This window comes from Triplophysa dalaica, chromosome 19 (assembly GCF_015846415.1).
Source record: "Triplophysa dalaica isolate WHDGS20190420 chromosome 19, ASM1584641v1, whole genome shotgun sequence".
Lineage (NCBI taxonomy): Eukaryota > Metazoa > Chordata > Actinopteri > Cypriniformes > Nemacheilidae > Triplophysa > Triplophysa dalaica.
The window spans coordinates 8,684,788-8,706,082 of NC_079560.1; the positions used below are offsets into that span (position 1 = coordinate 8,684,788).

The 21,295-nt window shown below is 44.4% G+C and overlaps 1 protein-coding gene across 1 annotated transcript in view; it reads left to right on the top strand.

Annotated features, from left to right (window-relative positions):
* myo7ab (myosin VIIAb) overlaps nucleotides 1-21,295 on the top strand; it is a 36,092-nt gene that overhangs the window by 12,689 nt on the left and 2,108 nt on the right. The window contains exons 14-45 of the mRNA XM_056730815.1: nucleotides 142-277; nucleotides 519-625; nucleotides 2,132-2,269; nucleotides 2,536-2,698; nucleotides 2,836-2,924; nucleotides 3,188-3,282; nucleotides 3,366-3,450; nucleotides 3,538-3,756; nucleotides 4,045-4,362; nucleotides 10,870-11,073; nucleotides 11,165-11,341; nucleotides 11,419-11,508; nucleotides 12,468-12,595; nucleotides 12,692-12,818; nucleotides 12,892-13,011; nucleotides 13,102-13,275; nucleotides 13,353-13,580; nucleotides 13,950-14,120; nucleotides 14,940-15,057; nucleotides 15,134-15,260; nucleotides 15,335-15,504; nucleotides 15,609-15,799; nucleotides 15,949-16,073; nucleotides 17,610-17,767; nucleotides 17,845-17,998; nucleotides 18,106-18,261; nucleotides 18,334-18,439; nucleotides 20,042-20,155; nucleotides 20,399-20,486; nucleotides 20,572-20,678; nucleotides 20,776-20,961; nucleotides 21,112-21,228. Of these exons, the coding sequence (XP_056586793.1) occupies nucleotides 142-277; nucleotides 519-625; nucleotides 2,132-2,269; nucleotides 2,536-2,698; nucleotides 2,836-2,924; nucleotides 3,188-3,282; nucleotides 3,366-3,450; nucleotides 3,538-3,756; nucleotides 4,045-4,362; nucleotides 10,870-11,073; nucleotides 11,165-11,341; nucleotides 11,419-11,508; nucleotides 12,468-12,595; nucleotides 12,692-12,818; nucleotides 12,892-13,011; nucleotides 13,102-13,275; nucleotides 13,353-13,580; nucleotides 13,950-14,120; nucleotides 14,940-15,057; nucleotides 15,134-15,260; nucleotides 15,335-15,504; nucleotides 15,609-15,799; nucleotides 15,949-16,073; nucleotides 17,610-17,767; nucleotides 17,845-17,998; nucleotides 18,106-18,261; nucleotides 18,334-18,439; nucleotides 20,042-20,155; nucleotides 20,399-20,486; nucleotides 20,572-20,678; nucleotides 20,776-20,961; nucleotides 21,112-21,228 (4,686 nt within the window). The remainder of the gene's footprint in view (nucleotides 1-141; nucleotides 278-518; nucleotides 626-2,131; nucleotides 2,270-2,535; nucleotides 2,699-2,835; nucleotides 2,925-3,187; nucleotides 3,283-3,365; nucleotides 3,451-3,537; nucleotides 3,757-4,044; nucleotides 4,363-10,869; nucleotides 11,074-11,164; nucleotides 11,342-11,418; nucleotides 11,509-12,467; nucleotides 12,596-12,691; nucleotides 12,819-12,891; nucleotides 13,012-13,101; nucleotides 13,276-13,352; nucleotides 13,581-13,949; nucleotides 14,121-14,939; nucleotides 15,058-15,133; nucleotides 15,261-15,334; nucleotides 15,505-15,608; nucleotides 15,800-15,948; nucleotides 16,074-17,609; nucleotides 17,768-17,844; nucleotides 17,999-18,105; nucleotides 18,262-18,333; nucleotides 18,440-20,041; nucleotides 20,156-20,398; nucleotides 20,487-20,571; nucleotides 20,679-20,775; nucleotides 20,962-21,111; nucleotides 21,229-21,295) is intronic.

Consider the following 21,295-nt stretch of genomic DNA (forward strand, 5'->3'; position numbering starts at 1 on the left):
TTTTTGTACAATTTTATTTTTTATTTTAATGTAGTTAACTCATTGAAGGGCTGTCGATTCTGAATGTTTTTTATTTACCTTTTCAAAACGGGGTCTTACATGCCATGTCGCTTCTACATGACATGCTCTTTTATTTCATAGGGAACAGATGCGACAATGCTGAACAAGTTAAATTCCCAGCACAAACTAAATACCAACTACATCCCTCCTAAGCACAGTCACGAGACAAAGTTTGGCCTTCAGCACTTTGCTGGAGTTGTGCACTATGAAACTAAAGGTAACCTCTCTAGTTTGAGCACTTTTCAATCTTCAAAACATCAGAAAAATATGAATTTTTAATTATACAAAATGTACCTGATGATATTAATAATCTTACTAAATTTATTTGTAACAATAGGGCCCAACACAATTCTCACTTTTAGATATTACATTTACTTTGTTTTTCAAAATAAGATAAAAAAAATATGAATATTTGTATATTTCCGTTAAAAAGTATTTTGCTTTGCTTCACTGGTCAGGTTTCCTGGAAAAAAACAGGGACAGCCTCCACAGTGACATCATCCAACTGGTTCATTCGTCCAAAAACAAGTTCATCAAGCAGATCTTTCAAGCTGACGTTGCCATGGTGATGCCCTTTTTCAATACTGATCCATATTTGCTTAGCATTGATATGCTCGTGACATTCCTGGGTGGCCGCGAATCTCTGAGGGCCAAATGGTGGCCATGCAGATATATGTCAGGGTTGCATATCAAAAGCAAATATGTGACTTATGTGCTTACATAATTGCTCTTTTGGTTGAGAAGGTACTTCAAAAGAAATGAGTGCTTTACAAACGAGCAAACTCAAATTTCGTTTTAAATAACACTGGCCTTTTAACATGGGTCATCCATGTGACAATGTCAGTGCCGTCTGGCTAACAGCTTTTTTCCGTGTATGTCAGTCATAATCTCTTTTGGCTGATTCTCAGCAGGCTTGGCTAACAGCAGCCAATTTTCTCTTTCTCTCTTTTGTTCCATCGTCCCATAATCTCTCTGTCCCTAATCTTTACTTCAGTTTCTATGTGGCTATTTGGAGCCCACTTCATCCCTTCAAAAGGTAATCAATGATGAACGACACAGTGGTTTTGTGTTCCAACGTGTAGGCTACGTGCTTTTTTCTCTATAGTCCCTCGCTAAAACTCATTCCTGTGGTTTTTTTCTCTGCTGGCAATGGTTTCTGTTTAAGTAGTCAGTGATGGCAGACAGAAGGATTTAAAGGGATAGTTCACCCAAAAATTAAAGTGCTGTCATTATTTACTCATGTTGTTGAATCACACGATGCCTTTTCTGGACACCAAACGAGAAGTTTCTGAGAAGCTAACTTTCATTTAATGAAGGCAAATCTGCTCAAAATCTCGCCTGACAGCTGTAGTACCCTATTCCTTTTTCTTTGTTTGGGAAAATGCAGCAAGGGAATTTTGCTATATATAAGTCTTTATGTTCCACAGAAGGAAGTCATGGGTATTAAAACACATAAGCATGCATTTTCATTTTGGGGTGAAATATTCCTTTAAAATAAATATAACAGTGGCATTCTGCTGTAAATGAATTGTGGGAAAACGTTAGTCATCTGCCATCACATGGAGGCTCTGTTTCAAGTCAGATGTGGCTTGTTCTTACCATTATTTATAAGTCTTTTGCAAGACAGAAATTTCATTTACTTTTTTCTTGGCACCATGAGAAGAGTGAGGAAGGGGAAACTACTGAAGTACTTTTCTTCACATGTACACTGCAAAACTGCCTCCTTAAAGCATTTGCACGCATAGGATAGAGAATAACGGCAGGAGAGAAGTAGATAAAGAAAACCCAAGCCACCAATGAAGGTCCCAAAGGAAAATAATCAGAGACAAAGAAAATATGACAGGACCTATTTTAATAGAAGTGGGATAGAAAGAAGGAAAGACTGGAAAAAACATAGAGAGGTAAAAATCAAAACCTTAAAAATCAAAATCTTATTTTGTCATGTGTGTTCGATGGGTTCGTTGTAGCTTTGTGTGGTGTTGTTTAAATAGTGTATTTTTGTGTAGTGTATATACAAAGTCTAAAGCTACATCTCTGTATGCAAGTAATAGAAGAGTTTCTGTGTTTTCAGGGAGTGGAGACCAGAAAACGTTCCCCGACTCTCAGCAGTCAGTTTAAACGATCGCTGGAGCTGCTCATGAGGACGCTGAGCGTCTGTCAGCCCTTTTTTGTGCGCTGTATCAAACCCAATGAACTCAAAAAGCCCATGGTGAGTACATTTGTCTTTTAGTGTATTTGAAGCAATGCCCATACTCCAGCAAAAAAAAGATTTATTCATTTATAGGTGTCATGTAACATATTATTTTCAGCATTATAAAAATAGTATAATTATATTATAGTATAACATAATAAAGTAATGATAAATATTGTAGTAAAATAGCACTATTTGCATATAGCCCATATTCCTAGAAATAAAGTTCGATTTTTTTTAAATCCTCTTTGTATGTCTTAAACATTGCTTGTTTTCTCCCTTAGATGTTTGACAGAGGTCTGTGTGTCAGACAGTTACGGTACTCTGGCATGATGGAGACCATTCGCATACGCAGAGCCGGATATCCCATTCGCTACACATTCGCCGAGTTCGTGGACCGCTATCGGGTCCTGATGCCCGGAGTCAAACCAGCGTACAAACAGGCAAGTTAACACAGTCAACAGATCAGAGGTTGTTGAGATCTTTTTTTTTCTGTTGGAATTGCCGCATTGTGATTTCATTTGACGTGTACTGACAGTATGATGGGAGAGGGTAGCTATAAATCTCTTTCCTTTCACAGGAAGATCTGCGAGGTACCTGTCAGAGAATTGTTGTATCGGTTCTGCAGAAAGACGATGACTGGGAGATAGGAAAGACCAAAATCTTTCTGAAGGTTGGCCACTTCATAGATTTTGTGTTTTCAAGCATTATATTTAGAAACAAGTTTCACATAGACAGACGTTGACCTGCAGGGGCTTTTTCTGGTGTTGTAAAGTGACCAATCAAGATAGATCTGGTCATCTAGTTTGCAATAAGCATTAGTTGTTCTGTAAGGTGCCTGGTGGAAAATCGTATGCTGAAAACTTGAAGAAACAGATATCAAACATAAGTCAAAAAATACAGACAAATTGTTAACTTGGTCTATATTTTCTGTAGGATCATCATGACATGCAGCTTGAAATCGAAAGAGATAAAGCCATAACAAACAAGGTCATTCTTATCCAGAAGGTCACCAGGGGTTTAAAAGAACGGTAATGGAAAAACCAAAGCAAATGAGCACAAAGATATAATTTAACTGTGATGTGTCTGACATCTAACTGTTTTGTTTTTTAAGAACTAACTTTCTAAAGGTTAAAAGAGCTGTGACATTAATCCAGAGGATATGGAGAGGCTACATCTGCAGAAAACGCTACACAGCTGTGAGTTAAACTGTTGTCTGTAAAATGTACCCTGACATATTCAGTTTCCAGAGTAATTGAATGATTCTCTATACAAATCTTTTGCAGATGCGTGTTGGTTTCTTGCGGCTGCAGGCCTTGTACAGGTCACGAAAGCTGTACTTGGCATATCAATCAGCCAGAACACGCATCACCCTGCTTAAGGCTCGTTGCCATGGTTTCCTGGTGCGGAGGACGTTCTCCAGGCGCTTCCGTGCAGTCCTGACCATCCAGGCTTCTGCACGAGGAATGATCGCACGGAGAATGTGTAAACATCTGAGAGTAGAGGTGATTTTACAGTATACTGTAATGTTTAACCTAAAAGTGAAGAATTATGTTGAAGAATTATTAATACTTAAAAATAGCAATTTAATAATCATTATTATTATTACATTTTAATAAATCAAATTATTAAAAAACTGTAAAGTTAATACAATATATAAATAATTGAATCTTTTTGAACTCAGCTATTTAGTTAGATTTTGGTACAAAGTGTTGCTTGGAAAAAACAGCATACCTTTAGTGGATATACATGTCTTTAGGCAGAATAGTTGTAAAGTTGGACTCTCTCTGCAGAGGAAACGGCGGTTAGAGGCTGAAAGACAGCGGTTGGCTGAAGAGGAGCACTTGAGGAACCAGATGACAGCACGCAGGGCTCGAGCAGAAGCAGAGAGGAAGCACCTGCAGCGTCTGGCCCAGCTCGATCGAGATCAGGAGGAGAGAGAGCAAGCGGAGCGAGATGAGGCCCGCAAGAAAAAAGAGCTGCTGGAGCAGATGGAGAGAGAAAAACAGGAACCGGTCAATGACTCGGACATGGTGGACAAGATGTTCGGCTTTCTGGGCAATGCCAACTGCCTCCCCAACCTGGAGGGTGAAGGTCCAGAAGGGTTTGAGGTGTAGGATTGTATGACTGTAAATCTGAATCCTGCTAAAAGGGATGGTTCACCCAAACATTTGACATTTTTGTATCATGTGCTCACCCTGTTGTCATTCCAAACCTGATTTTTCTTCTGCAGAACACAAAAGAAGATATTTTGAAGAATGTTAGTCACCAAATAACACTGGCCCCCATTGACCTCATTGTGGACACAAAACCCCTCAGACATTTCTCAAAATATCTTATTTTGTGTTCCACAGAAGAGAGAGACATATAAACATTTTCATTGACTTGAGGGAAGTAAATCATGACAAAATTGTATTTTTGGGAGAACTCTACCTTTAAACCAGTCTAAACAAGTTTGCCAACAAGTACGCTAATTATAGATCTTAAAACAGGAGTTCCCTTTCTGTCGGTCTCTCGACGTTGTGTCGAGAACGACAGATGGGGTTCGCCCTTGAGAACCAATCAACTCTGACTACTATAGAAAAGGCCAATGAAATTTGGCGAATGCAATTTGCATGCCGGGCTCCGCCCCCGGAAATCCGGTATAAAAGGAGGCCGGCGTGCAGCATTCACTTACCTTTTGTTCTTCAGAGCCATCGCTCATGAGTACAACTCAGGATTCAATCCTCTACAACTACACGCTGGTGCTACGACGTGTTACAGCGGATCGTCCCTTCCTGCAGCGACCTTCCCCTGGGCGTCTCGGCGGTTCCGGAGGTGTTAGAGATTTTTTCTAAAAGTCCTTTTCAGGACTGACTGAGCATTCTCCAGCGCGGCATGTCCCGCTGTTCTCTTGGGTGCGGCACCCTCATCGAGGAGGGGGATGGACACGATCGCTGCATTAGGTGTCTGGGCGTCCAGCACACTGAAGCAGCGTTCGTTGACACATCTGCCTGCACTGCGGGCAGATTGTCATTCAGAAGTTGCGGTCACGGGTGGCTGTCTTCCTACGGGAACCAGCCACCATTTCGTCTGCTACCCGGGCTGTGACATCTGTGGCTACGGCCCCGATGACCACCCACGTTAGCAGCGTTAGTGATACGGGGAACTCTGCGAACGTAAACCCGCCAGCCAAGTGCTCACGGGCCGATCGCACCCCGATTCGCTCTTCTGAACGTTCCCCAACCGGCGGTGGCATACCGTCCGGATCCTCACGCACACACTCGGAAACGATGTGTGACGTAGATGAGATGTCGCTCGCAGCATCGGAGGGAGACTGGCATCCGACTCTGCCGAATCCAAACTCCACCCCCAGCGGTCGAGTTCAGGAGGAAGCAGAAGTGATGTCATCCGTGCTAACCCGGGGATACGTGGTTCCCGAGGTCGGTGTGCGGTGCAAACCGTGCCCACCCCGGGTGCCATGTTTTTCCCGGAGGTGCATGAGGAGCTGTGTAAAACTTGGAACGCTCCACTCACGGACCGTTCCAGTGAAACCAGCTCCGGCTCCCTTACTTCCCTCGATGGTGAGGCAGCCAAGGACTGCGTCGAGATCCCCCGGGTGGAACGTCCGCCTGCGGTGCACCTGTGCCGCGGACGGCTACCACCTGGGGGGGGATCGACCACTCCTACCGTCCAAAGCACGTAAGACTTCGGCATCACTGGTGTCGAAAGCTTGCGATGTTGCGGGCCAGGCTGCCTCCTCTCTCTATGCCTTGGCCATCCTGCAGGTCCGCCAGGCCAGGGCGTTGAGAGGGCTCCACGAGGGTAAGGCCGACCCGGGTATAATGCAGGATCTCCGTGCCACCGCTGACAGCGCTCTACGGGCGACTAAGGCGGCGGCACGGGCCCTGGGTCGGACGATGTCCACGGTAGTGGTCCAGGAGAGACACCCCCGGCTATACCTTGTGCAGAAGAGTGACAGCAAGGAAGTCCGCTTTCTTGATGCACTCATCTCGCAGGGTGGGTTGTTGGTAACACCGTCGAGGACTGCGCTCAGCAGTTTTTTGACGGCGAAGCAGACAGTGGCAATTAACCACATTTTTTTCACGCCGCGACTCGGCCGCCTACAGGCCTCCGAGATCTCACGTGACGTCTGCTTCCCTGCAACCCAGGACCCTTTCGACATCGGCTCCGGTTCCTGTGCCCCCACAGGCGGCACCCCGGAAGCAGAGGTCGAGGGGGAAACCTCCACCCCGTCAGCAACCTCCTCGCGAGAAGGGACACTGACGGGAAGACCCCAGGGAGAACAACATCGGGCCCGAACCTTCACAGCCACGGCTCTGATCGGTCGGTACGGGACGACTCCTGCCTCGTCACCAAAGCCGGGCCCTTGTTAGGGCTTGGCGCCCACTTACTCACTGAGTTTTCTGTTCTCCCCGGGTTTACTTGCAGCCGATCGCACACTCCACTGGACTGTGCTCGGCGAACCGACCTCACACCCTGGCGAGGCGTGAGGTCGTACACATACGACAGCCGTCACCACTCTCAAACCGACAGTGCGTGCCGTTGTCCCGCCAGGCAGGTAAGCAGGCGGAGCAAAAACCTTCCCTCCGGGGACTCCCCGCGACATGGTTAGCTCCGCCAGCCGACGAACCACCCCCCGTGGGAATGATGAAGCAGACCGTCCCCTTGGTCACCCTGTCACAGTCCCTGGGAGCTCGAGAGCTGCCCACACTGTCTCGCTGGCTAATGAGGGCGGTCCGTCTTGGTTACTCGATCCAGTTCGCCAGAGACTCACCCAAGTTTCGGGGCATCATCTCTCCCTCTGTCAGAGGCAGGGACGCCTCCGTACTTCGGGTAGAGGTCACCACCCTTCTGGCAAAACAGGCATCGAGTTCGTCCCTCAAAACCAAGATGTTCAGTGGGTCACCACCCGCACTTCATCGTTCCCAAGAAAGACGGCGGGTTGCCCCCAAAGGCTGCGTACCCTGAACAGAGCACCTTCACAAGCTGCCATTCAGGGTGCTCACACAGAGGCGCGTCCTGACATCTATGAGGTGTCAGGATTGGTTCGTGGCAATCGACCTGAAGGACGCTTACTTTCATGTCTCGATCCTCCTCGACACCGGCCGTTCCCACGGTTCGCGTGCGAGAGGCGGGCATATCAGTACAGAGTCCTCCCTTTCGGTCTGTCCCTGACCGCCCTTTCTCCCTGAGAGGAAGGCGAGCGGGTACTAAACTATCTCAGCGACTGGCCTATCTTGGCACACTCGCGAGATCTGTTATGTACACAAAGGGACCTGGTGCTCCGGCACCTAGGTCGATTGGGACTCCAGGTCAACCAAGAGAGGGGCAAGCTCTCCCCAGTGCAGAGCATCCTCTTTCTCGGTATGGAACTCAGCTCTGTCACCATGTCGGCACACCTGTCCGCAGTTGTGCCCAACCAGTGTTGAACTGTCTGAAATGAACATTTTAGGCAGACAGCGGTCCCCCTGAAACAATTCAGAGGCTCCTGGGACACATGGCGTCCTCGCGGGTTAATACCCCTCGAGTTGATGCACATGACACCGCTCCAACATTGGTTTCAGAGTCGAGTTCCGAGGAGAGCGTGGCACACCGGCAGCAGGCGCATGGTGATGCCGCCCTGCTGCCGACGCACCATAACCCCTAGTCTTTATGACTTTTTCGACGGACTCAGGTCCCTCTGAGCAGGTTATGAGGCAGGTCGTGGTGACGACTGAAGTCTCCCTGCAGGGGTGCGGTGTAGTGTGCAACGGGCATGCAGGTGGGGTGTTGGACGAACCCCCGCCTGCGCTGGCATATCAATTGCCAAGAGTTGTGGGCTATGCTACTTGCACTGAGCAGGCTACGGCCTCTCGTGCGAGACATGCACGTGCTGTTCCGAGGACAGCACTATAGCTGTAGCGAATACAGATCGTCAGGGTGGCGTTCGCACACAGCAGCTAAACACAACTTGCTCGACGCCTCCTCCGGTGGAGTCAACAGGTGACTCGTTCCCTGCAGGCCACACACCCCGGGCAAACTGAACTAGACAGCCGACGTGCTTTCTCGCCAGTTTATGCCTCGTGGAGAGTGGCGACTCCACCCCCGTGCAGTCCAGCTCATTTGGAGGCTGTTCGGGTAGGCCCAGGTAAAACCTGTTCACCTCCCGTAACACCACCATTTGCCCGCTTGATAGTCCCTGCCCTCGGCACGGATATCCTTGCGCACAGCTGGCCGCGGGATGGGCGGAAGCACACCTTCCCCCCCCCAGGAGCCTTCTTGTACAGACTCTGTGCAAGGTCAGGGAGCAGGAGCACCAAGTGTTATTGGTTACACCACACCGGTCTAACCGCACTTGGCCTCAGAGCCGATGCTCTGGACAGCGACTCCCCCTGAACCATTCCCCTGACAGAGGACCTGCTCTCTCAGGGGAAGGACACGTTCTGGCATCCCAGATCAGACCTCTGGAACACCCATGTCTGGTCTCTAGACGGGACGAGAAGATCCTAAGATGGCTACTCCCCCTATACGGCTGAGACCATCACCCAGGCTAGGGCCCCATCTACTAGGCGGTTACACGCCTCTAGACGGTGCCTCTTCTCGTCCTGGTGTCTTTCTCAACGAGAAAGACCCACTGAGGTGCTTGATCAGGATTGTGTTCCCCTCCTCACGAGACTGGAGACTAACATCTCCCTTCCACACTGAAAGTGTATGTAGTCGCTATTGCCACTCATCACGACTCAGTCGGTGGAAAGTTTCTAGGGCAACACGACCTGGTCACCAGGTTCCTAAGCAGCGAGAGGGCGGAATCCGCCTCATCTCCGCTCCATACCCTCTTGGGACCCTAAGTGGTCCTGGGGAGCCTCAGGGCCCCCCAAAGAGCCCCTCGGAGGTTCCGATCTTCCTCATAGAGTAAGACGGCCCTCCTGACGGCGCTCACTTCCTTCAAGAGGGTAGGGGACCACCGAGCATCCTCCGTGTCCCTGGATTGCCTTAAACTCGGCCCTGGAAACTCTCACGTTATCTTGAGACCCAGGCCCGGATGCGTGCCCAAGAAGTTCCCACTACTCCCTCCGGGGCCAAGTGGTGAACTTGCAGGCGCTCCCCATAGGGGAGGAAGACCCAACCCGATTAGTGTTGTGTCCAGTACGTACTGGACCGCACGCAGAGCTCTGAAGCTCTGACCAGCTCCGTGTCTGTTGGAGGACAGCAGAAGGGGAAGGCTGTCTCCAAACAGAGGCTGGCGCACTGGGTCGTGGACGCCGTTACGACGGCATTCCGATCTCAGAATCTCCCATGCCCATTGGCAGTGAGGGCTCACTCCACACGGAGTTTAGCCACCTCCTGGACACTGGCAGAAGCGCCTCTCTAGCAGACATCTGTAGAGCTGCGGGTTGGGCTATGCCCAAACACCTTCGCAAGGGTTAACAACCTTCGCGTAAACCCGGTGTCAGCCCACGTCCTGCGTGGCGACATGTAAGACTGGCATCCGGGGGGGGGCGTATGCCTGCGAAAGCACCTTCCCACCCTCTAACAGGTTGGGTCAGTGTGCTATTTACCTTTTCTTCTTACCCGAACACATCGCTAAGAAACTGGTACCTCACCAGCCTCCCTTCTTACCCAGTCACTGGTTAAGAATAGGCATTCCATCCATCACCAAACAAGCACCCCCTGGGGGCTGGCTGGGCAGAGCAGCCTTCCCCCTTAGGCCGGGATACCATGTGAGCTATCACAGATAGCTCTAACCGGACCTAGTGCTACCGGACGTCTGTAACACCCCCTCCGTGGGCTGTTCCGTCTGAGATATCCTCATGAGAATGGTTCCCACTCCTGGTAACCCATGAGCTTCCCCAGGTGGGCCTCCACCTCGCGGTTAACTACTCAGTCCGCACGTTCCATGCGTTCTCCTCCAAGGACGAGACCATACCTATATCCACCATATTCCTCCCCACGGGTAGGAGGTGGCCTCTGTAGCGCTTCTCTGATTAAGAGTCGCGCTTACCCGGTGTAAACTGATCTGGACGGCCTCTCGCCTATAGAGAGCTAAGGCCCCGTCCGTGAAAGTTACCGGTCAGGGCTGTACCCATCTTTCTCCAAGAAAGCTCTGGAACCCCCCGACCACCACACTGGAAGGTTACAGTCTCACGAAAGCTTCGAGATGACACGCCCAGGCTTGTTACCGTCGCTTCGCTAGAGATTGTGACGCGATACAGCGTTGTGGCGTTTTCCATAGGCAACCCCATCTGTCGTTCTCGACACAACGTCGAGAGACCGACAGAAAGGGAACGTCTTGGTTACGTATGTAACCTCAGTTCCCTGATGGAGGGAACGAGACGTTGTGTCCCTTATGCCACGAACACGTATCGTATTCTGCTGCAGTTTGAGAGGTCTCAGGCTCTTCAGAACAAAGGTAAGTGAATGCTGCACGCCGGCCTCCTTTTATACCGGATTTCCGGGGGCGGAGCCCGGCATGCAAATTGCATTCGCCAAATTTCATTGGCCTTTTCTATAGTAGTCAGAGTTGATTGGTTCTCAAGGGCGAACCCCATCTGTCGTTCTCGACACAACGTCTCGTTCCCTCCATCAGGGAACTGAGGTTACATACGTAACCAAGACGATTTGTTTTGATTTACCAGGATCTTGAGAATGTTCCAGCACAGCTTGAGGAAGATATCATCGACGAGGCTCTTCAGCTTCCTGATGATGAAGAGGAAGACCTATCGGAGTACACCTTTGCGAAGTTTGCCGCAACCTACTTTCAGGGAAATGCCACTTATACCTATGTGCGGCGGCAACTGAAACAACCTCTGCTGTTTCACGAGGATGAAGGCGATCAGCTTGTAAGAAAACCTTTTGTGACAAACATCCACAAATTTGCACATGTCCAGTATTGAACAGGAATTGCTGATATCAAAGTATGTTGTCCCATAGGCGGCTCTGGCTGTATGGATTACAGTGTTGAGGTTTATGGGAGATCTCCCAGAACCCAAATACCATATTAGCATTAGTGATGGCAGTGAGAAGATTCCAGTTATGACCAAGATCTATGAGACGTTAGGAAAAAGGACCTACAAACGAGAGCTGCAGGCCTTGCAGGTGGATGAGGAGGTTAGAAACCAGCCACGAACGTGAAAAAATATTATTAAAAGATGAGATTCATGAAAGCTTTGTTTTATTTGTTGCAGAGTTCCACTAGTGACATCCAAAAGAGAAACAGTGTTCGGCATAAGCTTGTGTCACTGACACTGAAGAGGAAATCAAAGATCACAGAGGAGGTTGGTAACTGTTACTTTCCCTTTTGCCGCAATAAAAATGTGGATATGAATTAGTCTCCCTCTAGTTGTTCCAAACCTGTATAAATATTTTTGAACTGTTTACTTTCCTAAATTCCTAAAAAAATCTTCTTTTGTGTTCAACAGAACAAAAAATATCATATTTTTTTTCTACTATGGTAGTCAATGATGCACCAGTTTTTGCAGTCAGTTGCAAAAAAAAATCCAAATATCTTTCATTGTGTTAAACCAAACAAAGACACTTGTACATGTTTGGAACAACTTGATGGGGAGTAATTCATGACAGAATTTTTTTTTTTGGTGGAGTATCCCTTTAAAGGGGTCATATGACACAGCTTACACAAATATTATCGTTGGTTTAGATGTATTTCAATGTTTATACACGATTTAAGGTTCAAATAAATACGCTGTATTTTTCATGTACAGTCCATGTTTGTATTTCCTCTTTGCCTTACCTCTCTAAAACGTGCAGATATTTTACAAAGCACATTGCTCTGAAAAGAGAGGGGTGCTATGATTGGCTGTTAACCAATGCGTAGTGATTGGTTGAATACTGCAAGCGTGTGACGGAAATGTAACGCCTCTTACCATATTACTGACAGGTACGGCCACCTTACTTGCGTAAACATTTGGGCGGTCTTAATCAAATCATACCACGAACTGAGGTAAATTCGCCGGGGTGTGGTTACACAAGGCGTTTCAGGCAGGTCTGGGTGAGCATTCGCTTATAGAATGCATCTTTTGTTCTCACACTTTAATTTGTGCAATTTTACGTGTCTAATACTTTCATGGGCAACTCATAACACACCAAAGACACAGAAATACACGTGTTCGCGCCATATGACCCCTTTAAGATTTCATTTTGTCTGTTAAATACTTTCTTGAGAAAAGAAATGGTGGAAACCATCAAATGGTGTGTGTACCTGCTTTGGTTACTGTAGGTGACCAGACGACTGACAGACAATGATTACATCCTACAAGGAAACAGCATGCTAGAAGACAGGCCCACTTCCAATTTAGAAAAGCTTCACTTTATCATTGGCAATGGGATTTTACGCCCCACCCTCAGGTCAGTAGATCACCAAGTGCCAAAATATTGTCAATCCTATACTTGTGCTGCACATTGTATACAGTTGTATAACATGCGCTTTGTTTCCTCTTTCAGAGATGAGATCTACTGTCAGATCTGTAAACAGCTGACCCAGAACCCATCAAAAAGCAGTCACGCCCGTGGATGGATTCTCCTGTCGCTGTGTGTCGGCTGCTTTGCTCCATCTGAAAAATGTGTCAAAGTAAAGAGAAGTTTAAACACAAAAAAATGTGAATGATGATTTCTTTATTACAATCTTTTGTATTTTTCTTCAGTATCTGCGGACGTTCATCAACAGCGGGCCGCCTGGTTACGCACCGTACTGTGAGGAGAGACTAAGACGAACATTTGTGAATAAAACAAGAACTCAGCCTCCTTCTTGGCTCGAGCTACAGGTATTTTCAATGCGGCTTGCCAAACCCTATTATAGACTTTGCTGAAAAAGCAATTGTGGTAAAATGAATTATTTGGCTTTCTTCCTGCAGGCCACTAAATCAAAAAAGCCCATCATGTTGCCAGTGACCTTCATGGATGGTACGACTAAGACCCTGCTCACAGACTCCGCCACCACAGCTGAAGAGCTTTGCAATGCTCTGTCTGATAAAATTGGCTTGAAAGATCGCTTTGGCTTCTCATTGTACATTGCTCTTTTTGACAAGGTATGACTTACAGTATTACGTAATTCTGCATGTTTTCTTATATTTTGATTTATGTGGCACAATTAAATTGCCCACAGGTGTCATCTCTGGGCAGTGGAAAGGACCACGTGATGGATGCTGTGTCACAGTGTGAACAATATGCTAAAGAACAGGGTGCACAGGAGCGAAACGCACCTTGGAGGCTGTTCTTCAGAAAGGAAATATTCACACCCTGGCACAACCCCGCCGACGACAGCGTGGCCACAAACCTCATCTACCAGCAAATTGTTCGTGGGGTCAAATTCGGGGAGTATCGGTGTGATAGGGTGAGAACTATTTCAAGCATTTTTCTTTCAGTGTAAGTTACTGCATTTAAGTGATAATTCAACCAAAAATGTAAATTCTGTAATTTCTTACTCACTCTATGGTCATTTCAAACCTGTATGACTTTCTTTCTTCCGCAGAACACAAAAGAAGATATTTTAAAGAATGTTTTTAATTGCCACCCATTGACTTTTGTCCATACAATAGAAGTGAATGGGTGCTGGCACTGTTCGGTTTCCTATCTTCTGTTGTGTTCTTCAGAAGAAAGAAAATCATACAGGTTTAAAATGACAGGGGGTTAGTGAATGATGACTGAATTTAAATTTGTAGGTGAACCATCACTTTAATCCACTTGTGTGTGTTCTTTGAAGGAGGAGGATCTGGCCGAGCTGGCATCTCAACAGTATTATGTGGACTACGGGTCAGAGATTCAGCAGGACCGTCTTCTCGGCCTCATTTCATCCTACATACCAGACAGAGAAATTACAGCCTCCAAGAATGTGGAGAAGTGGGCCTTTAGTATCATTGCAGCTCATAAAAAGGTTTTATAGAAATGTAGATGTTTTTATAAAACAATGCAATAACTGAAATGTCTTTAATGTAACAGTTGAAATAAAATGTCATTTATTTTGGTATTCAATTATAGTGTTGACAGGGTTAAAGTCATGTTGAACAGTAGTGTTAACTTAAAGGGATAGTTCACCCAAACATAAAATTCTGTCATTATTTATTTACCCTCATGTCATTCGAAGCATGACTCAAACACAAAATAAGTTATTTTAAGAAATGCCTCAGTGGTTTTGTGTCAATACAATCAATGGGGGCCAATGTTGTTTTGTTCCCAACATTCTTCAAAATATCTACTTTTGTGTTCTGCTAAAGTAAGAAATTCATACAGGGTTTGGAATGACATTGGGACGAGTAAATAATGACAGAGTTGTTTTGTGTCCGTCCCTTTGATGATAATATAACTCTTTTGCAACAGCATATTTGTATTGCGGCCAACCATTTTATAATGTCCATTGAAAAAATCATGGGATGATCACCAATATGTTGGAAGAACGAATGTCTCATTGATTAACAGGTTGAGATTTAATTGCTTTCCCTAAGGGATGTTTCTTCCCTCAAGTGTGATGGCTGTTTCAATTACCCTTTTACCTTTCATTGGCTAAAGTGATGGGCATGAATATTTAATATTAGAGATCAATGTAGTGAGATCAATGTTATGGATTGTCCTTGTTCTCTGGTAATGTATGAGTCACATGTTAAGCTTATAAACAGGTGATGAGAGGAAAGACGATTGCCTTGGAGACTACGACCAATATTTTATGAGGAAGATATTGATGGTTGCATCTCCACAGGGAATCTACATGCAGAAGATGTTCGATTCGCAGAGGGTAAAGGAGGAGGTGGTGGATTTTGCTCGGTTTAAGTGGCCTTTGCTTTTTTCACGCTTCTACGAGGCCTTCAAATTCTCAGGTACCTTAGAGACGTTAAATAAATGACTTGAAGTATTTAAGTATTAAGAAAAAAAATGTTTCTTTGACATCTACAGGGCCTAGTCTCCCAAAGAATGATGTTATAGTAGCAGTTAACTGGACCGGAGTCTACTTTGTGGATGAGCAGGAGCAGGTTCTTCTAGATCTTTCTTTCCCAGAGATCACTGCCGTCTCCAGCAGCAGGTGGAGTAAAAAACATTTTATTAGATTGTCTTCATTGCAATGTAGATTTTGTAAAAGACGCTTGAACTCAACAGAGGAGGAAAGCTGCAGGGACAGAGCTTCACTCTGGCCACTATTAAAGGAGATGAATACACCTTTACATCCAACAACGCAGAAGACATCCGGGATCTCGTCGTCACCTTTCTAGAGGGTCTCCGGTCGAGGTCAACGTTTGTGGTGACGCTGGTGGACAGTCATTACCTTTGTGAGGACACAGTGAACAAATGTGTTGTTTGAAAATGAGATTGTTATTCTTGTCTCTTTACATTAAGAAAACTATTTGACGGAAGCAATGTCCATTTTTTTAAGCTGGGCAGGACTCTTCATTCCTGAGTTTCTCAAAGGGAGATCTGATCATTCTGGATGATCATACAGGAGAACAGGTCATGACCTCAGGTTGGGCTCACGGGATCAATGACAGAACCAAGAAGAGAGGAGATTTCCCAGCAGACTGTGTCTACGTGTTGCCCACCGTTACTAAGCCACAATGTGACATTGTGGTCAGTGACTTTGTGTGATTTATTTACTCTAATCAATTTTGTTTTATAGTGTTTCTAGCAAATAGTTTATGGCCATGACATTTCCTCCTCAATAAATGCATTACGCTAAAGATGTTCAATCATCCCTTTTTAATTAAAATTTTTTACAGTCTCTGATCACAATGTCCCCAGAACAACGTAAGGAATCTATAAGTGTAACCCATCAAAATCCGCTGGACAGCGAAGAGAAAGTTCAACCCTACACACTAGAGGAGTTTTCCTACGATCACTTCAGGTGAACAGCACACCATAATGCACTATACAGTACATGCTTGAATAGAAAAACACCTTTCCAGACAAAAGCTCAAACAACACGGTTTATTATATGAACAGTTATGCATTAGCAAATCTTGTAGGGTCATATAGACGTTTCCTCGGTCGCATGCGCCTGGCCCGAAGTTAACTTCCGGTCTGCTTTTGTTTCTCGGTCTGGCTAGTTGCTTGTAATATAACAATTTATTTTAGATTTAATTTATATTTTATGTAAGATATTTTTTCTGTTTGCAATAAATAAATATGTAAAGACTTTAAATGTATTAAAGTGAACCTGAAGTTGCGATTGTTTTAACTTTCGTATTTTGACGCATTTCTGAAAAGGAATTTTTAATGAGAAATAATAGAGGGCGTGGCTTTCGTCTGTCTATTCGATTTGATTGGATGCATTGCATTTTGAAATGGAACTGGCAGCAGACTGACATTTAAAGGGGAGGAGTTAATGGATTCTACGCCCCATTCAGACCGCCAGAAACTAGCAGCGCCAGAGCGAGGCTCTCACTAAATCCTTGGTGTCTCAAGTCTGACGTCATCACGCAAACATGTTTTTTGGCAGGTATAGCAATCATAGGTAGTGTATATGGTTAATGTAAGGTTAGGGTAAAGGTTCCGTAAGACTTGAAACCAACAAGCCATGCCCATGGATCTGACTCAAAATACCAAGGATTTAGTGAGAGCCGGCAGAGCAACTCGATCTCATTCATTTCAATGGAGAGCTGGGGACTTCTGGCGACACGAGCGACAGTGTTGGTGACAGAAAGTGGGTGTGTCCAGTGATGGGAGGCAAGCGACAAAAGTTGAGAATTATTCAACTATATGCAAATGATGAGTGATATTTGAAAGTGACTACCAATAGGAGTGAAGCAGTTGTCCTCACATCATCCGTCTCTCCTGGAGAGTAATCATCCGTTACTGGAGGGTTTGTTGGAACTGTTACTAGGACAACCAAAGCAAGGAACACCCTTAAGCCCCATTCAGACAGCCAGAGACTTTGTCGCTGTGTGTTGCTTATCTCTTGCTAGGAGATCGTTTGAAGGCGTTCCTAGCTTTGGCTGTCCTATTAACAGTTTGAACAAACCCTCCAGTAACTGAGGAGAGATGGATGACGTGAGGTCTAAGGCTTTACTCATATTGCTTGTTGCTCATGAAAGTCGCTCATTATTTGCATAAAGTTGAACAATTTTCAACTTTTGTCGCTTTACTCCTGCCGCTAGACATGCCCACTTCCTGTGGCCAACGGTCACTGTCGCTCGTGTCACTGGAAGTCGCCAGCTCTCCATTGAAATGAATGAGATCATGTCGCTTTGTCGCTGCTAGTTTCTGAATGTCTGAATGGGGCTTTAAAACGATCTTATAGCAAGAGACAAGCGACACACAGCGACAAAAAAGTCTTTAACGGTCTGAATGGGGCGTAAGATGGATAGTCATTACAGACAATAGCCACATCATTATACAGGCTAAAATAATCACATTCTGTTCATCACCTTCCGTTCTCTAGACCTCCTGGCAAGAACACATTAAGTCGTGTGATAATGACTAAAGGCAGAGGGAAAGATAAACTGTGGTGCTGTACCAGAGAACCTCTCAAACAACCTTTGCTGAAGAAAGTCCTCAACCATGAAGAGCTCTCCCAGGAGGCTTGCCAGGCCTTCATTGATATCCTTTTCAACACTAACATTTGAGTTGAATGTCTAGCTGTAGAACACTACATTTGACCCTTGACTCCATTGCACCGATCATGAAGTACATGGGCGACTATCCTTCCAAGAGAAGTCGTTCGGTCAATGAGCTCACCGATCAGATCTTTGAGGAGGCTCTGAAGGCCGAGCCGCTAAAGGACGAGATCTTCTGCCAGATCATCAAGCAACTGACTGAGAATCATCTGAAGTATGCTACAGAAAGGGAAATTGATTCTTAATTATTATTGCCTCTAATATGAATCTTAAAATTATGAAAGAGCTTGTTGACGGTAGTTTTGTGTATAATGTTTTCAGGTACAGTGAGGAAAAGGGTTGGGAGCTGCTCTGGTTATGCACCGGACTCTTTCCTCCAAGCAACATGTTGTTTCCTCATGTCCAAAAGTTCCTGCAATCTAAAAAGCATTATCCTGTAGCCCCAGACTGCATGCAGAGACTGCAAAAAGCATTACGGTAACTTGGACACATGCAAACACATGGCTTCAATTTGATCTGAATTCACTAAAAACATTCTTTCGTTTACAGAAATGGTTCCAGGAAGTATCCGCCTCACCTTGTAGAAGTGGACGCCATTCAGCACAAAACCACTCAGATCTTTCACAAAGTGTACTTTCCTGATGACACAGATGAGGTGGGACTTTAAACCTTGTATCTCCGAAAAATGAAACCTTATATCACCAAAAATGCCAATTTACAGGAAATGAAAAACACTGCATTTTTTTAATAATGAACCACTATTTTGTCAATGTGCCAAGCTCTTTTTAAAACGTTTTATTGGCTAATTATTTGCAAAACCAACAAACAAATATGAAGAGTGACCAATAGTAAAAAGCTCGATCTGATTTTGCCAAGTGGTTGATGTCCTCAGGGCAAGTGGGCAACATATTTAGTTGACCTAAGGACAACATTTTTTATTAATAAAACCTAAACCCACGCTAACCATAACTTACCCCTAAAATCAAAGGGAAATTATAAGTGAAAAATAATGATCTGATTGGTTGATTTAAATGTTGACCCTAAGGACATCAACCATCAACCCAAAACTCAGGAGAGCCCAGTAAAAATTTATGAAAAAATCACATAAAAAATATAGACGAGAGGTTTCGGTCCAACAGCAACGAAATGGGTCTTTTTCATGAGCCTTTGATGATGCGTTCAATGGTCATCAGCATCGTAAATCCTCCAAAGTTTTTAATATTTTAATTTTGTATGTATGTACTTGTACAACTCTATACTTAGTATTATATTACCTTTGCATCAAATTACAAAAAAAGTTAACGCTAATGCGCGGATGTTTCTTACACAACATAAATATCACAGTAAATTTGACGTAATTCTCTCTTTCCACTGCCGTCTGATTTTTTTAACCCAGATGTGAAAAAGGTCCATTGAAAGAACAGTAAAAGGTGTATTCGTTTACATGTTGTAACTTGAATGACTTATTTCTTCTGTGAATCTCACAAGGTGAAAATCTGCAGACATTTTTCTCATGTCATATGACTGACTTGTGTGAAATCAAAACATCATTGTGTCAGTGAGAACATTTATTTTAACGCGTGAAATCTTAACCCCAAATTTATGTTATTGGAATACAATGACTATTTCAAACTGTTGGTTTCCAAGAGAGGAGTCTATCAGATTTCTGCTGGATGTCCATCTGTTATCTGTATGCTGTGAGGACAATGTTCAGTCTCTCTCTTTCTCTCTATTGCTCTCTCACACTCGCTCTCGGATGCCGGCTGTTTATTTATGCATGATAAAGCTGTGCGAATGCCCTGTTATGCTCTGACCTCATTTGAATCTTCTGTCATGTAGTGCTATTGCGAAAAACAGCACAAGAGAAATGAAGTGTGAATAGCCTAAAAATTTTGGAAATTCGTTCTCCTTCTTAAATACAGCAGAAATTTACCTTGTGCAGTTTTCTTAGTTATAGTAAAGAATAAAATTACTGTACGGGGCAGACACAGGATGCAATAGTGCAATATCATACAGAATATATAATCTAGTTAAAGCTGAGTTGTGAGGGTTAACACAATTCTGAATGAAATAGTTTGAAAAATATAGCCAGTTATAATTATCAAACACACTTCAGAGTCTATTTAAAGATTTATTTTAATGTATTCCAACTAAGTGTCTAGAATTTACAGAAAAGAAATGTAAAAAACTGCTCCATTGCTCACTGGCATCTGATACAGGGCATTTTTTCAGTAACCCACTTGTTTTTTATTTACAGGCTTTTGAAGTTGAATCAAGCACAAAAGCCAAAGATTTCTGTCTGAACATCGCCGGCAGAATGATGCTTCAGTCCTCTGAGGGTTTCAGTTTGTTTGTCAAAATATCTGACAAAGTGAGTAGGCCTTTAATGGGTTGTTACACCCAAAAAATTCTTCACATAACAAAATATATTTTAATCTACACTGAATAACACTTTTTAATATCAGAGCAAGGATTGGGTTTGATATCTCTGTAAGTTTGGGAAAACAAATGCCATGTAGTGTTTTTTTGTATAGGCTACTGATGCAAAGCCTATCGTTTGATGTGTACTACAGTAAGTGAAGTGAAACTTATGAGTTTTGATCTTATGATGAAGGTGATCAGTGTGCCCGAAGGAGATTTCTTCTTTGACTTCGTTCGACATCTGACAGACTGGATCAAAAAAGCCAGAGCTGTGAAAGATGGTGATTATATTCATTTTATCCTAAAATGTATTTAGCACCAGATAATCCAATACATGAGATGTTCAAAATTCTCTTCATTCTGTAGGCCCAGTGCCTTCACTGACCTATCAGGTGTTCTTCATGAAAAAACTATGGACCAATACTGTACCAGGAAAAGATCCCATGGCTGATTCCATCTTCCATTACTTCCAGGTAGAAAACTCTCTTTTTGCACTCATAATGTTGGTCTTGAAAATACAAGGTTAAATTTGAAAATCTTAACATTTGATGTGTTTCAATCCTTCTTTAGGAGCTCCCGAAGTACCTGCGCGGCTATCACAAGTGCTCTCTTGAAGAGGCGTTCCAGCTGGCTGCTTTCATTTACAGGGTTAGGTTTGAAGAGGACAAATCACAGTTTTCCAACCTCTTCAAGATGCTGAAAGAGCTGGTTCCTCAGGACCTGATACAACAGCTCTCGCCCGACGATTGGAAACGGGTGAGTGATCGGGACCAGTTAATTCAGTCCTAAACAGAATTACTGTTATGATGTTGCCATTCTATATAAAAGTGTGTTGTGTACAGAGTTGGTTTATTTATAGATCGAAATTATTGTTGCTGTTAATGTATCTGTTTTTGTCTATCACAGGGCATTATAACATACTTCAATAAACATGCTGGCAAATCTCGAGAGGAAGCAAAATTTATGTTTCTAGAAATCCTTTACAACTGGCCTACTTTTGGATCTGCCTTCTTTGAAGTCAAGGCAAGTTTGTATTCATAGTTATAATTTTGTTCTAAACAATGATGTGTGTTTTATATTTCAAGTATAC